Raw genomic sequence first — 12,784 nt, 5'->3', positions numbered from 1 at the left:
ATCTGGTATGAAGTAATGGAGCATTATCCAGACAATCCAGTATTTATTTTACAAGTGTTGCCTGTGAGGAGTGGATGGCCACCCCTCATTTACTGGGTCTGACTGGAACAGAGGCCACACCTACTTTACTGGGCCTGACTGGAACCGAGGCCACACCTCTTTTACTGGGCCTGACTGGTACAGAGGCCATGCCTTCTTTACATAGCATGACTGGTATAGAGGCCATGCCTTCTTTACTTAGCATGACTGGTACAGAGGCCATGCCTTCTTTACTGGGCCTGACTGGTACAGAGGCCATGCCTTCTTTACTTAGCATGACTGGTACAGAGGCCATGCCTTCTTTACTGGGCCTGACTGATACAGAGGCCATGCCTTCTTTACTGGGCCTGACTGGTACAGAGGCCATGCCTTCTTTAGTTAGCATGACTGGTACAGAGGCCATGCCTTCTTTACTGGGCCTGACTGGTACAGAGGCCACGCCTTCTTTACTTAGCATGACTGGTACAGAGGCCATGCCTTCTTTACTTAGCATGACTGGTACAGAGGCCATGCCTTCTTTACTGGGCCTGACTGGTACAGAGGCCATGCCTTCTTTACTGGGCCTGACTGGTACAGAGGCCATGCCTTCTTTACTGGGCCTGACTGATACAGAGGCCATGCCTTCTTTACTGGGCCTGACTGGTACAGAGGCCATGCCTTCTTTACTTAGCATGACTGGTACAGAGGCCATGCCTTCTTTACTGGGCCTGACTGGTACAGAGGCCATGTCTTCTTTACTGGGCCTGACTGGTACAGAGGCCATGTCTTCTTTACTGGGCCTGACTGGTACAGAGGCCATGCCTTCTTTACTGGGCCTGACTGGTACAGAGGCCACGCTTTCTTTGCTAGGCCTGACAGGTACAGAAGCCATATCTCTTTTAATGGGACTGACTAGTACAGAGGCCACACCTCTTTTACTTGGACAAATTAGTACAGAGGCCACACCTCTTTTAGTAGGACAGTCTAGTGCAGAGGCCACACCTCCTTTACTGTGACTGACCAGCACAAAGGCCACACCTACTTCACTGTTATTGACCGGCACAGACGCCACAGCGCTTTTACTGGGGCTGAGCAGCACAGAGGCCACACCTTCTTATTTGATCCTGACTGCCACAGAGCCACATCTTTCTATCACCCAGTCTCACCTTCTTTCCTTCTATTTCTCTTTTTCTCTTTTCTCCTTCCACTCATACTCTCTGTCTTCGGGAGGCATTGGAGGTGCCTGATGGACGCCGTGCCCCCTTTCCTCCTCAACAGCGGAGCAGCAGTACGTGTGGTTTGGATTCTCAGACCCCGGCAGTACTTGGGCGCTCCAGCAGCTGCTCTAGCGCATCACCCTGTCCAGCAGGATCACATGATGGCAGCCCGTACTCCACCGACGAGCTCCTCGATGACAGAGACAAAGGTCAGGGTCACAAATAAGACTTACAATGAATTGTCTTGATTCTGTGTGGAAATTTTATTTAGTTTTTTTTTTTATTGTTCTGTTTGCAGACAGTGGCAGCAGCTCTCCTCTACCTAAGTTTGCCTCTTCACCTAAACCCAACAACAGTTACATGTTCAAGCGGGAGCCTCCTGAAGGCTGCGAGAAGATCAAAGTGTTCGAAGAAATGACGTGAGTTTGGTACTCATTTCTGAAACTTCAGAACCATAGCAGAGGATAGTCAAAGATCCAGTAGTCAGTAGTGGAGTAAATAGTTCAGTCAATCATAAACTTAAAAAAAGAGGTTTGTGGTATGAGTTCTCCCTACATTAAATACACAAATTTATGAAATAAAAGTTAACAAAATATAAACATGCAAGTTTTATGATCTTGTCTGATTTCCTGTCAGGTATAAACCAGTTTGTTTATTAACTTGCTAGCAGATAGCACAACACGCCACACCATGTATCATGAAAATGATTTAAAAAACGGTAATTCCTACCGTCCTACATTCTGACTGGGAAAAAAATCATTCACACTGAACTATGAATTAGGAGTCAGACAGCCCCGATTTTTAATAACCAGGGGCTGTGGTTCGAGAGAATGTGAACGACAAGAATCACATAAAGGTAAAATTGTGAATCATATAAATCTGTCTTTTCTCTCTTGCAGGTCGAGACAATCCTCTACCACCCCTCTCTTCTCCTGCCCCGACAAAAACAAGGTGAACTTCAACCCCACTGGCTCGGCTTTCTGCCCCGTCAGAATACCTGGCGCTCTGCTTCAGCACTCGGCCTCCCAAGCTGACGAAGAGCAGGAGGAAGGAGGACAGCCCAGTGCTGTGACCTCCTCGGCCATGTACGCCCAGCTCCACCCCACTCAGGTCTCCATCAGCACCAGCACAGACGATCCTCCAGAATCAGACGCCACAACTCCATCCCAACAAGAGGCACCACACACAAACTCAGAACTGTGCAGTTAGCTCGATTTGCCCAGAGCTGGTCTCTGTGGCACTTTGTGCCCTTCATAGGTTGACTAGATGCACCCACTCTGTCTGGACTAAAACTCCACTGTCTGCATGTCATAGTGATACCCAAGGGTCCGAACACAAGAATAATGCCCCTCTCCACTTCGATCTGTCGTCACATCTGCCCCATTTTCTTACGCACTTTTATTGACAGGGAGAGTAAAAAGCTACAAGGCTTTAGTGTACGAGTATGCTGGCTGTTTTTGGAATAGCACCACAGAAGGTGGTAAAAAATATATATAAAATTAATTGATTAATGTTAAAATAAAGAGTGTGAGGGTTTTATGGACCACAATATATGCAAATGTAGGTTCAATGTTAACCTTAAATGAAAGAAAGAAAAGAAAAGAGTGAGCGGCCATTATATTTTGCAGAAGTCCCAAGCGGCCATAGTTTTTTTTTTGGTTGTTTTTTTTTGACTGATTATCTTGAGATCACCATCTATTTTCTTGCATTAAGTTTATTGTTTATTGTTATCGCATTTATTTTATAAGTCTAAACATTAAGTTTATTGTGTTAATGACACCACATTCATATGAAAATGAAAGTCAGTATCTCAAAACCTGTGGATTTCAAGGCAATTCTCAGCGAATAAGTAATAATTTCTCTTGTTCCAAACCTGTTCAATATTTTTTCCTAGAACCTTGCAGGCTAGCAAACCATTAGCTGTGCTTGCAGCTAACATAATCAGTGGAGAGTTGCAACTTTTATAATCTCAGAAATCCTGTCAGGTTAGCTCAGAATAGCTAATTATTAAGTTACAGACAATCCCAAAAATCCTGTCAGAAATCCTATTTATATTTGGGGTTTTTTTTGGCAAGCTGGTTAATGTTGGCAGTGGAGATTATCAACAATAATGATTATGACCTAAAAATCCTTCCAGATTTCCTGTCTAACTAAAACTGATCTGAATCTCTGCTCTAAATCTGGTTAGAGTTAACCATGAAGCTTATGAACACACAAATAGCCCATGTTAGCTATGTAGCTAGTTGGTGTTAGCAATGTAAATTGTGTTAATGGTTATGAACTATAGGTTAGGTGTTTGGAAATGGCATTGAAGATGATAAACATTTTTAAATCTGATTTGAAGATCCTGCCAGAAATCCTGTCAGATTAGCCCATGCTAGCTAGCTGGCTAGATTTAGCAGATAATATTTATAAATACTATTTAAAAAGTCCTGTCAGATTAGCTCATGCTAGCTAGCGGGCTAGATGTAGCATTTAATATTTATAAAAATTATGTAAAAATCCTGTCAGATTAGGTCATGCTTGCTAGATGACTAGCTTTAGCATTACGTTTTATACATATTATGAATTTAATTTAAAAATCCTGTCAGAATTACAGGATGTCTGATTAGCACATATTAGCAAGGTGGTTGGAAGTAGCAATGAAAATGATAAACATTTCTAAATATTGATATAAAAATCCTGTCAGATTAGATCATGCTAGCTAGCTGACTAGCTCATCTTATATCAAAAGATTGCTAGTAATCCATGGCCTCTTGGGACTTCTGTTTTTTGGGGTTTTTTCCTCCTCTATTCTCGTCTTATTTACACACAGTTTGGCGTTGAGTTCTGGTCAGACTTTTTTTGGATTCTCTTTTTATTTGGTGTTATTCATTTTCTCACTGATGTGGATCTGAACGATTGCACAGCTTCGCTTTCTGTCGGGTGAGTGAAATTCAAGCAAATAACTGCTTAATTTAAGCGAGATGACTTCTTTTTCAGCTCCAGCACAGTAATGATTGCATTTAGAGGAGAGAAAAGGTTACATTAAAAAGGCTTCAAGAAGGATTTAATAGGGTCAGATGCATGTATCTGAAATTGACCATATATGTTGACGATTACAGTGTCATGTCTGTTTTATTTTTTTTTTAACATCCACAGTATGAATAAGCTCTCTCTCTATCTATATAAATCTATATCTATATAGATATATGGTTATCTATATAAAAAAAAAAGATAAAAGCTTAATTGAGTCGAGAATTGTTTATTGATTTACGTATGATATAGATAAAAAAGTCTGGTCTACGCTTTTGGATTATGTTTACTGTCTGTCTGGGTTTTGTTACTTTTAAGACATTACGTACAGAAATAGTTATAAAAAAGGTAAAAAAAAAAAAAAAAAAAAAAAAAACAAATGCATTTAAAAGAAGAAGGAAAAAAAAACGCTATAGTATTGCACAGTATCTGTTTATAGCCCAGCTTCAGGTGTGAGTTTAAACTCAGGTAATTTGCACTCTAATGTGTGTCCATTCACAAGTCGAACTCCTACCACCTTCTTCACACACAAACACACATACACACATTCATGAACACACCCACCCACACAGACACAGTTCAACGTAAATCAGCTTTTGTGTTGATAAATGTTACCCATGGCTCTTTTGAGTGTATGTTAAAAGCTGTCGATCCACTGACTGAATTCTGAGAACGAATCATTCGTGATGAGTGACAGTGTGATTTATAAGCAACTCATGTCTAGCAACAATGAAATAAACGTGCGTGCATTGATTTAGGAGGTTGTGAGTGCACCGTGGTTGTGTGATCTCCGTCAGACAGATGTTGTTTTACGAGTTACGTACAGTATGAGTTAAAAGCACAAATGTTAGCTTGCTTGGTTATTCCTACTTTATAAATCTGTCATAGCTGATAAAAGTCATATGTTTGAATAGGTACATTTGATTGGCATCACATTAATTGTACAATTATGTGGACAACCTACAAAGTTACTGCATACTCTTATTTATTTATTTGAAATTATTGCATCATCTATATCAGCTGCCACAATTCACTGATGCAACCAGGACTTGTAAAGCTATTACTCATAGGATACTAGTTTCTCATAGGATACTACTTGCAGTTGTGGCAATGCCTATAGTTTCATTTCATAATTATGAGATGAGACTATAATTAAGATATTTTTTGACAGACTCGACATACCTACTTGTTCTGATTGGGGTATTTCTTCTGGGAGATGCAAGAGAACCAAGTTTTTCCAGAGATTTTAATGACCGAGCAAATTTTTCTCACAATAATCAACCATTTTTTTAAAGGTTACTCTTAAGCTCACTCATGGATAAAACAAACCATGCAATGATGTAAAAACTGTAGAGAGAATTTAGTCACTTTGTCCAGGAAATATCTATTTGCAAAAAAAAAACCTGTCCTTAATAACAATTGAGACAGAGCTCAGCAGTTAAGGCGTTAAAGAAGAGATCTTCGTGAGATCTCACATGGCGTTGGTGTTTTGAACTCACAACCATATGATTGCTAACACAAAGCTGTGAGCGATGCATGGGTCCAGTCACTTTCACCTTCCACTCTGTAGCTCTTAATATTTATAATGCAAAGTGTGTACGGCTGACACTTTTTCCAGCAGCCAAGGAAAGGTAATACGTAGATATTTACCATGTTTAAAATGATATCACGACAATGTATTAAGGAAAAATTTGCTATTTTGAACTAGATTATGAACATCATCAGATTATGAATTTGTCTTCAAGGATATTCAATGTGATTTAACACAAATTCAAAAGACATATTATATTATATTATATTATATTATATTATATTATATTATATTATATTATATTATATTATATTATATTATATTATATTATATTATATTATACAAAATGCAACTATAGATCCGACTGACACCATCATCATTCCATACACGTGCTGTGACCGGCTTAGTGCATTTTTTTTTTTTTGCTGAACATTATATACTTTATTTCCTTTATCCTCCTCCTCATTATCACACATCAGTAGGTTGCTGAATGAATGGAACTGCTATTTCAGTGTCTAAAATCTGTGCAATAATTACAATAATATAATAATAATCATAAAATGTTATCTTTTGCTGTTTGCTAGGAAAAGGAATTGCTTTAAAGCCTCACATTTTACGAGTAGGAATATTTCCGCTCTTATCCGCAGTATTTTGTAATAGCTCGAAACAGAGCACATTCGTGGCATCGTTTCTGTCTGGAGTTCAGAGATTTGACATGTTTACCTAACTGACATCAAACATAAACATGTCATGAACATGTTCTATTGAAGGAAACACACTTCAAAGTCTTCGTACGTCAGAGGTGCTCAAGTCTAGTTCAAGAGATCTACTACTTCTAACACACCTGGTTCTAACATTCAGGTCATTCCTCAACAGGAACTGAACACTCCACAGTTTAGATCAAGAGAACCTGGTTTGAGCGTTCCTGCTGTACGTGAACATGAGATACATATTGCTTTAAACCACCCTATTATCTCATCTGTGATGTTTCCCATAACTTTAGCACTAGGAGCTTGCAGTGCTTTGGCTCAGTTACTGTGGGTGTGTCTGCATCTTTGATATCTCATCTGTTCATATACATTTATAGTTCTGGTTAGAACATTAAAGAGGTAACGAAGGAAGCAACTTCCAAATGGAAATTGAAGCGCAATTGCAAGAAGAAGAATATCTGCATTTGAAAACATTTGAAGTCCAATCCTTTGTTGAAGCCTCCAAAACAAATCAGTGTCGATATGGTTCAAGTCTTTGTTGTAGCCATGCAGTATCATATAGCGGCAGCTGCTGAGCTTGTTGCGTAATGTTTCTGCACATATCTGAGTTTCGCATTTGCTCTGCTGTCCCATTTGGCGAAACAGAAAAACCATGAGTTTCATTTCTTTTGTTTTCCTGTAAAATAGACATCTTGTGTCTTATTTAAATAAAGTTATGATATAAGAAATGATATATTGTCCTCCTGTGACTATTCTACAATCAATATATTTGTTCTACAATAAATCTGTAATCCTTATAATGGACTATTATTATTATTATTATTATTATTATTATTATTATTATTATTATTATTATTATTATTATTATTATTATTATTGTTATTATTATAAACATTCACTCATAAATTAGATTGTCTGAATTGAGTCTGAGTCTGAATTATCCATCAGAATTATCCATCAGTCCATGAGTCTGAATTTTCTTGACATAATTATGACATGTTATTTAATTATTCATTTTAATTAAATTAAATGTACATAGAAATGCATTCCTAATAAGCAAGCTAGAGGTGATGATGGTAAAGGAAAAACTCCCTGAGACGATATGAGGAAGAGACCTTGAGAGGAACCAGACTCAGAAAGGAACCTCATCCTCATCTGGGTTACAGCAGAGAGTGTGATTATAAATGTATTTATAATTATAATATTATAATTGTCTATTATATAATAAGTGCAAGTGTGTAATCAGGAGCTTTAAAGTATTAATCACTTAGGGTTTTATTTTTATAGCCAAATAATGAACAAGTGAACAGACATAAAAAACAAAAATGCTCTTATGCCCCCTGTATAATATAATATAATTCTCCTTCCCATTCTCCTATCCCTGCACATCCTCAAGTGTTTTCTCTTCTTAACTGATTGAAATTATACACTGCTAACAATTGTGAATTTATTAACTCAATAGTGTCTAGGATTAAATTTGTAATCAAGCAGTGAGCGCCTAATTGTTTTAACTTGCTGCTAGATAGATTAAAAAGGGGGGGGGGGGAAGAAGGAAGGAAGGAAGGAATGACTGAAGGAAGGAAGGAAGGAAGAAAGGAAGGAAGGAAGGAAGGAAGGAAGGAAGGAAGGAATGACTGAAGGAAGGAAGGAAGGAAGAAAGGAAGGAAGGAAGGAAGGAAGGAAGGAAGGAAGGAAGGAAGGAAGGAAGGAAGGAAGGAAGGGAAGAAGGAAGGAAGGAAGGAAGGAAGGAAGGAAGGAAGGAAGGAAGGAAGGAAGGAAGGAAGGAAGGAAGGAAGGAAGGAAGGAAGGAAGGAATAAATGAATGACTGAATGAAGGAAGGAAGGAAGGAAGGAAGGAAGGAAGGAAGGAAGGAAGGAAGGAAGGAAGGAAGGAAGGAAGGAAGGAGGGAATGAAAGTACAATCCCTTATCAAGAAAGAGAGCAGACAGTCTTCTTTGGGAAATTGCCTTCTGCCTGGTAACGAGGCTTCTCATATCCTCATGCTAAATGTACTGTAGTTATGTGTGTGATTTTTGTGGATTAGTCCTGGCTTCATGCATTGGATCATGTGCTGCAGGGTGAGATCAGATGCCCTGTATTCTAATCTGTCTGTGCTTTGATCTATCTGCCACTGTAGTGTTCTTGATGTTAATGTATTATCCTGCTACATGCAGCAGAGGGCTCTACACTGAAGCAAGAGATTTCAGATGAAGCTCTGTTACTCAGAGATGCTTATTTAAAAGGTGTCTACAGTCTATCTCGTACTGCTGCGAGTAAATAGTGTTTACAGAATTGTTTACAAAGCATTTGTTTGGCTGGAGTTTGGCTGTTGAATGGGATGAAATGTTTGTAGCTGATAAAATTACAGATAGCCGCTGGATGAATGAAGTTACTAGCACATAGAAAGTAGTAAGAAATATATCTAAAGTCTAACTATGCTCTGGTTTCTACATAACAGTGCAATTGTCATTCAATGCAAAATGCTTTCAGCTAGCAAAGCAAGGGAAATAACAGGTAATAGCCTTGGGGGGAAAAAACCTAGTGTGTAACGTCAGCAAATAATGCTACAACGAGATGATCTGGCACTGCAAATACTCTGACTACAGTGGCAATATTTTACCTCTAATTTTAGCCAACAGACGTCTTCTGCAGTCTGACAAATGATGCAAAGGCTGAGCTTAGCAAGATCATGTCGTATCTTGGATGCAGTGTGTTTTCATCCAGCAAGCAGAATAGAACCAATAGCAGAAGCAGTTATTTTGGGAGACGACTGCCTCCGCAAAGCTGAACCATGCTCAATTCTGCCTGACTGTTGCCAAAAGTATCGGATAAACACTGAGGAAAGAATCTGATGTGTCAAAGAACTTCGGTATGAGCCTCAGCTAATCAGCGTTCTGTGCCTGGAGGAAACGTGGGGGTCGTCAGTGAGCATTAATAGCTCGTTTGCATGTGGGTCTATTATGAAACAATGAGCTAAATCAGGATTTGATCTGGGTGCATTTCATTTACTGGAGATGTGCATTTCATCTTCTGGGAATATAGAATTTACATTTTAATATGTAATTCAAAGCTCCTTTAATGCGCCGTGGTATGAAGAGGTATGCCACTTTTCTTTACTAGAACAGACAGGGAGACCACACCCTCTTTACTCGAACAGACAGAGAGACCACACCCTCTTTACTAGAACAGACAGGGAGACCACACCCTCTTTACTCGAACAGACAGAGAGACCACACCCTCTTTATTTGAGCAGACAGAGACCACACACTCTTTACTCGAACAGACAGAGAGACCACACACTCTTTACTCGAACAGACAGAGAGACCACACCCTCTTTACTAGAACAGACAGGGAGACCACACCCTCTTTACTCGAACAGACAGAGACCACACCCTCTTTATTTGAGCAGACAGAGACCACACACTCTTTACTCGAACAGACAGAGAGACCACACCCTCTTTACTAGAACAGACAGGGAGACCACACACTCTTTACTAGAACAGACAGGGAGACCTCACCCTCTTTACTAGAACAGACAGAGAGACCTCACCCTCTTTACTAGAACAGACAGAGAGACCTCACCCTCTTTACTAGAACAGACAGAGAGACCACACCCTCTTTACTAGAACAGACAGAGAGACCTCACCCTCTTTACTAGAACAGACAGAGAGACCACACCCTCTTTACTAGAACAGACAGAGAGACCACACCCTCTTTAATAGAACAGGCAGAGAGACTACACCCTCTTTACTTGAACAGACCACTCTTCCGTTATTTGATATGCCACAGAGACCACGCCTCCTTTACTAGATCAAGACTGGATTTTTTACCTCTCCAGAAAAATGTTATATGCATTTAAAGGGTGGCTTCATGGTTAGGTTAAAAGTATAAAATAGAACCTGAGAGCAATCAATTTAGACTTGTTTTGACTACATATGAGCATTGGGCTTCAGGTCATATTTAGCATGAAAATAAACATTGGTGTACCTCAGACAAAGTAGAAGAAGGAAGTCCAGCCATTGGGCTAAAAGAAGGACGACATGAGCGTCTAAACTGCACAGTTTTACTTCTGGGATCATCACACACAGACCACGCCTCCTTTACTAGAACTCACACACAGACCACGCCTCCTTTACTAGAACTCACACACAGACCACGCCTCCTTTACTAGAACTCACACACAGACCACGCCTCCTTTACTAGAACTCACACACAGACCACGCCTCCTTTACTAGAACTCACACACAGACCACGCCTCCTTTACAAGAACTCACACACAGACCACATCTCCTTTACTAGAACTCACACACAGACCACGCCTCCTTTACTAGAACTCACACACAGACCACATCTCCTTTACTAGAACTCACACACAGACCACGTCTCCTTTACTAGAACTCACACACAGACCACGCCTCCTTTACTAGAACTCACACACAGACCACGTCTCCTTTACTAGAACTCACACACAGACCACGTCTCCTTTACTAGAACTCACACACAGACCACATCTCCTTTACTAGAACTCACACACAGACCACATCTCCTTTACTAGAACTCACACACAGACCACGTCTCCTTTACTAGAACTCACACACAGACCACGTCTCCTTTACTAGAACTCACACACAGACCACACCTACTTTATTAGAGCTCACACAGAGACAACACCTCCTTTACTAGAAATCACACACAGACCAAACTTTACTAGAACTCACACAGAGACAACAAATCCTTTACTCACACAGAGACAACACCTCCTTTACTCACACAGAGACAACACCTCCTTTACTCACACAGAGACAACACCTCCTTTACTCACACAGAGACCCAGACCATGCCTACTTTTCATGCCAACCTCACTTTAAGACCTCAGTTTTTTTTTATGAAAGCTTTGATAAAGCGAATATAATAATTAAAACACATGTCTATCTGACCGAGCAGATACAGTTGACCAATTCCTGAATACAAAATATCGCTATCATGATGAAGGCAAGTAACAAAACTACACACAGGTCATAAACATGCATGGAGCAAGAAGATGACTCGATTACGGCTGGTGTGTAGCGGAGGGAAATGGTCGCTGTTTCCTGGCTAATATAATTACCTCTGTCTCAGGATCCTGAAAAACAGGATCATCCTGCTGATCAATGCCACTCATGCAGTGATATCAAATGAATCATATTCTGGATATACTGTATCTCTTACATTTTACATGGTATTCAGATAGCACAGAGAGCCTGTTGTATGCTCGGCCTATGTCCTGTCTAAACGTGCCTTTTTCCCATGTGAGAATTGCTTGTCATTTTCTTTCTTTATAGGGCTATGCAAATGTCACGTGCGATTGAACTGTCGGTTCTGATGGATTATGAGTTAATATCCATCTGTTGTCATTATGACTGTGAGAACACACTAAATCTAGCCTTAGACTCAGCTCTTTTTTATTTTAGCCTGTAGATCTAGGTTTAATCTACATTCATCCACATGTGAGTTACACCGTTTGTGTCAGGGTATTTAATAAAGTCCTTTTCTGGCTGTCTATTTTAAACTTGCACACTCACACTCACACACACTGTACACTCACACATACTCACTCTTTCTCATGCACACACACATACATACACCTTCGCACACTCACACATACACATACTCACACACTCACTCACTCTTACCAACTCAAGCACACACACACTCACACTCTCACTCACTCACATACACTCACTCACTCACAAACACACACATACACTCACACACAAACACTCACACATTTAGGACATTTAGCAGACACTCTTATCCAAGGTTAAGGGCCTTGCTCAGGGGCCCTGCAGTGGCAACTTGGTGTACTGGGATTCGAACCAATGACCTTCTGATCAGTAGTCAAACACCTTAACCACTGAGCTACCACATCCCCACACATACACACATACACTCACTCACACACAGACACACATACACTCACACACACACACACACAAACACACACACACATACACTCACTCACACTCACACATACACTCACACACTCAAACATACACTTTCACACACACACTTTCACACACACACACGAACACACACACACACACACACACACAGACAGACAGACAGACACACACAGACACACACACACGTAGTGACAGCTTTAACTTTAGCGTTGATATTGTGGACTTCCGCTTTAAAGTTTACAATAAAATTAATGGAAATGTCTCAGATTGCGGATTTAAATGTTTTTTAAAAGCTGGATGCTGGTTTTCTGTCGAAATAACACTGATGACTGGGTTCGTGTGGAATATGGA

The 12,784-nt window shown here is 40.0% G+C and overlaps 1 protein-coding gene across 1 annotated transcript in view; it reads left to right on the top strand.

The window, feature by feature from the left end:
* glcci1a (glucocorticoid induced 1a) overlaps positions 1 to 5,010 on the top strand; it is a 38,374-nt gene extending 33,364 nt beyond the window's left edge. Inside the window, exons 6-8 of the mRNA XM_060865556.1 lie at positions 1,249 to 1,444; positions 1,534 to 1,654; positions 2,135 to 5,010. Of these exons, the coding sequence (XP_060721539.1) occupies positions 1,249 to 1,444; positions 1,534 to 1,654; positions 2,135 to 2,444 (627 nt within the window). The 3' untranslated portion in view covers positions 2,445 to 5,010. The remainder of the gene's footprint in view (positions 1 to 1,248; positions 1,445 to 1,533; positions 1,655 to 2,134) is intronic.
* The last annotated feature ends 7,774 nt before the right edge of the window (positions 5,011 to 12,784 follow it).

The sequence above is a fragment of the Tachysurus vachellii genome, chromosome 3 (genome assembly GCF_030014155.1).
Source record: "Tachysurus vachellii isolate PV-2020 chromosome 3, HZAU_Pvac_v1, whole genome shotgun sequence".
NCBI classification, from domain to species: domain Eukaryota; kingdom Metazoa; phylum Chordata; class Actinopteri; order Siluriformes; family Bagridae; genus Tachysurus; species Tachysurus vachellii.
Note: the sequence above shows the minus strand (reverse complement) of the source record. Positions and strands in the feature narration are given on the sequence as shown.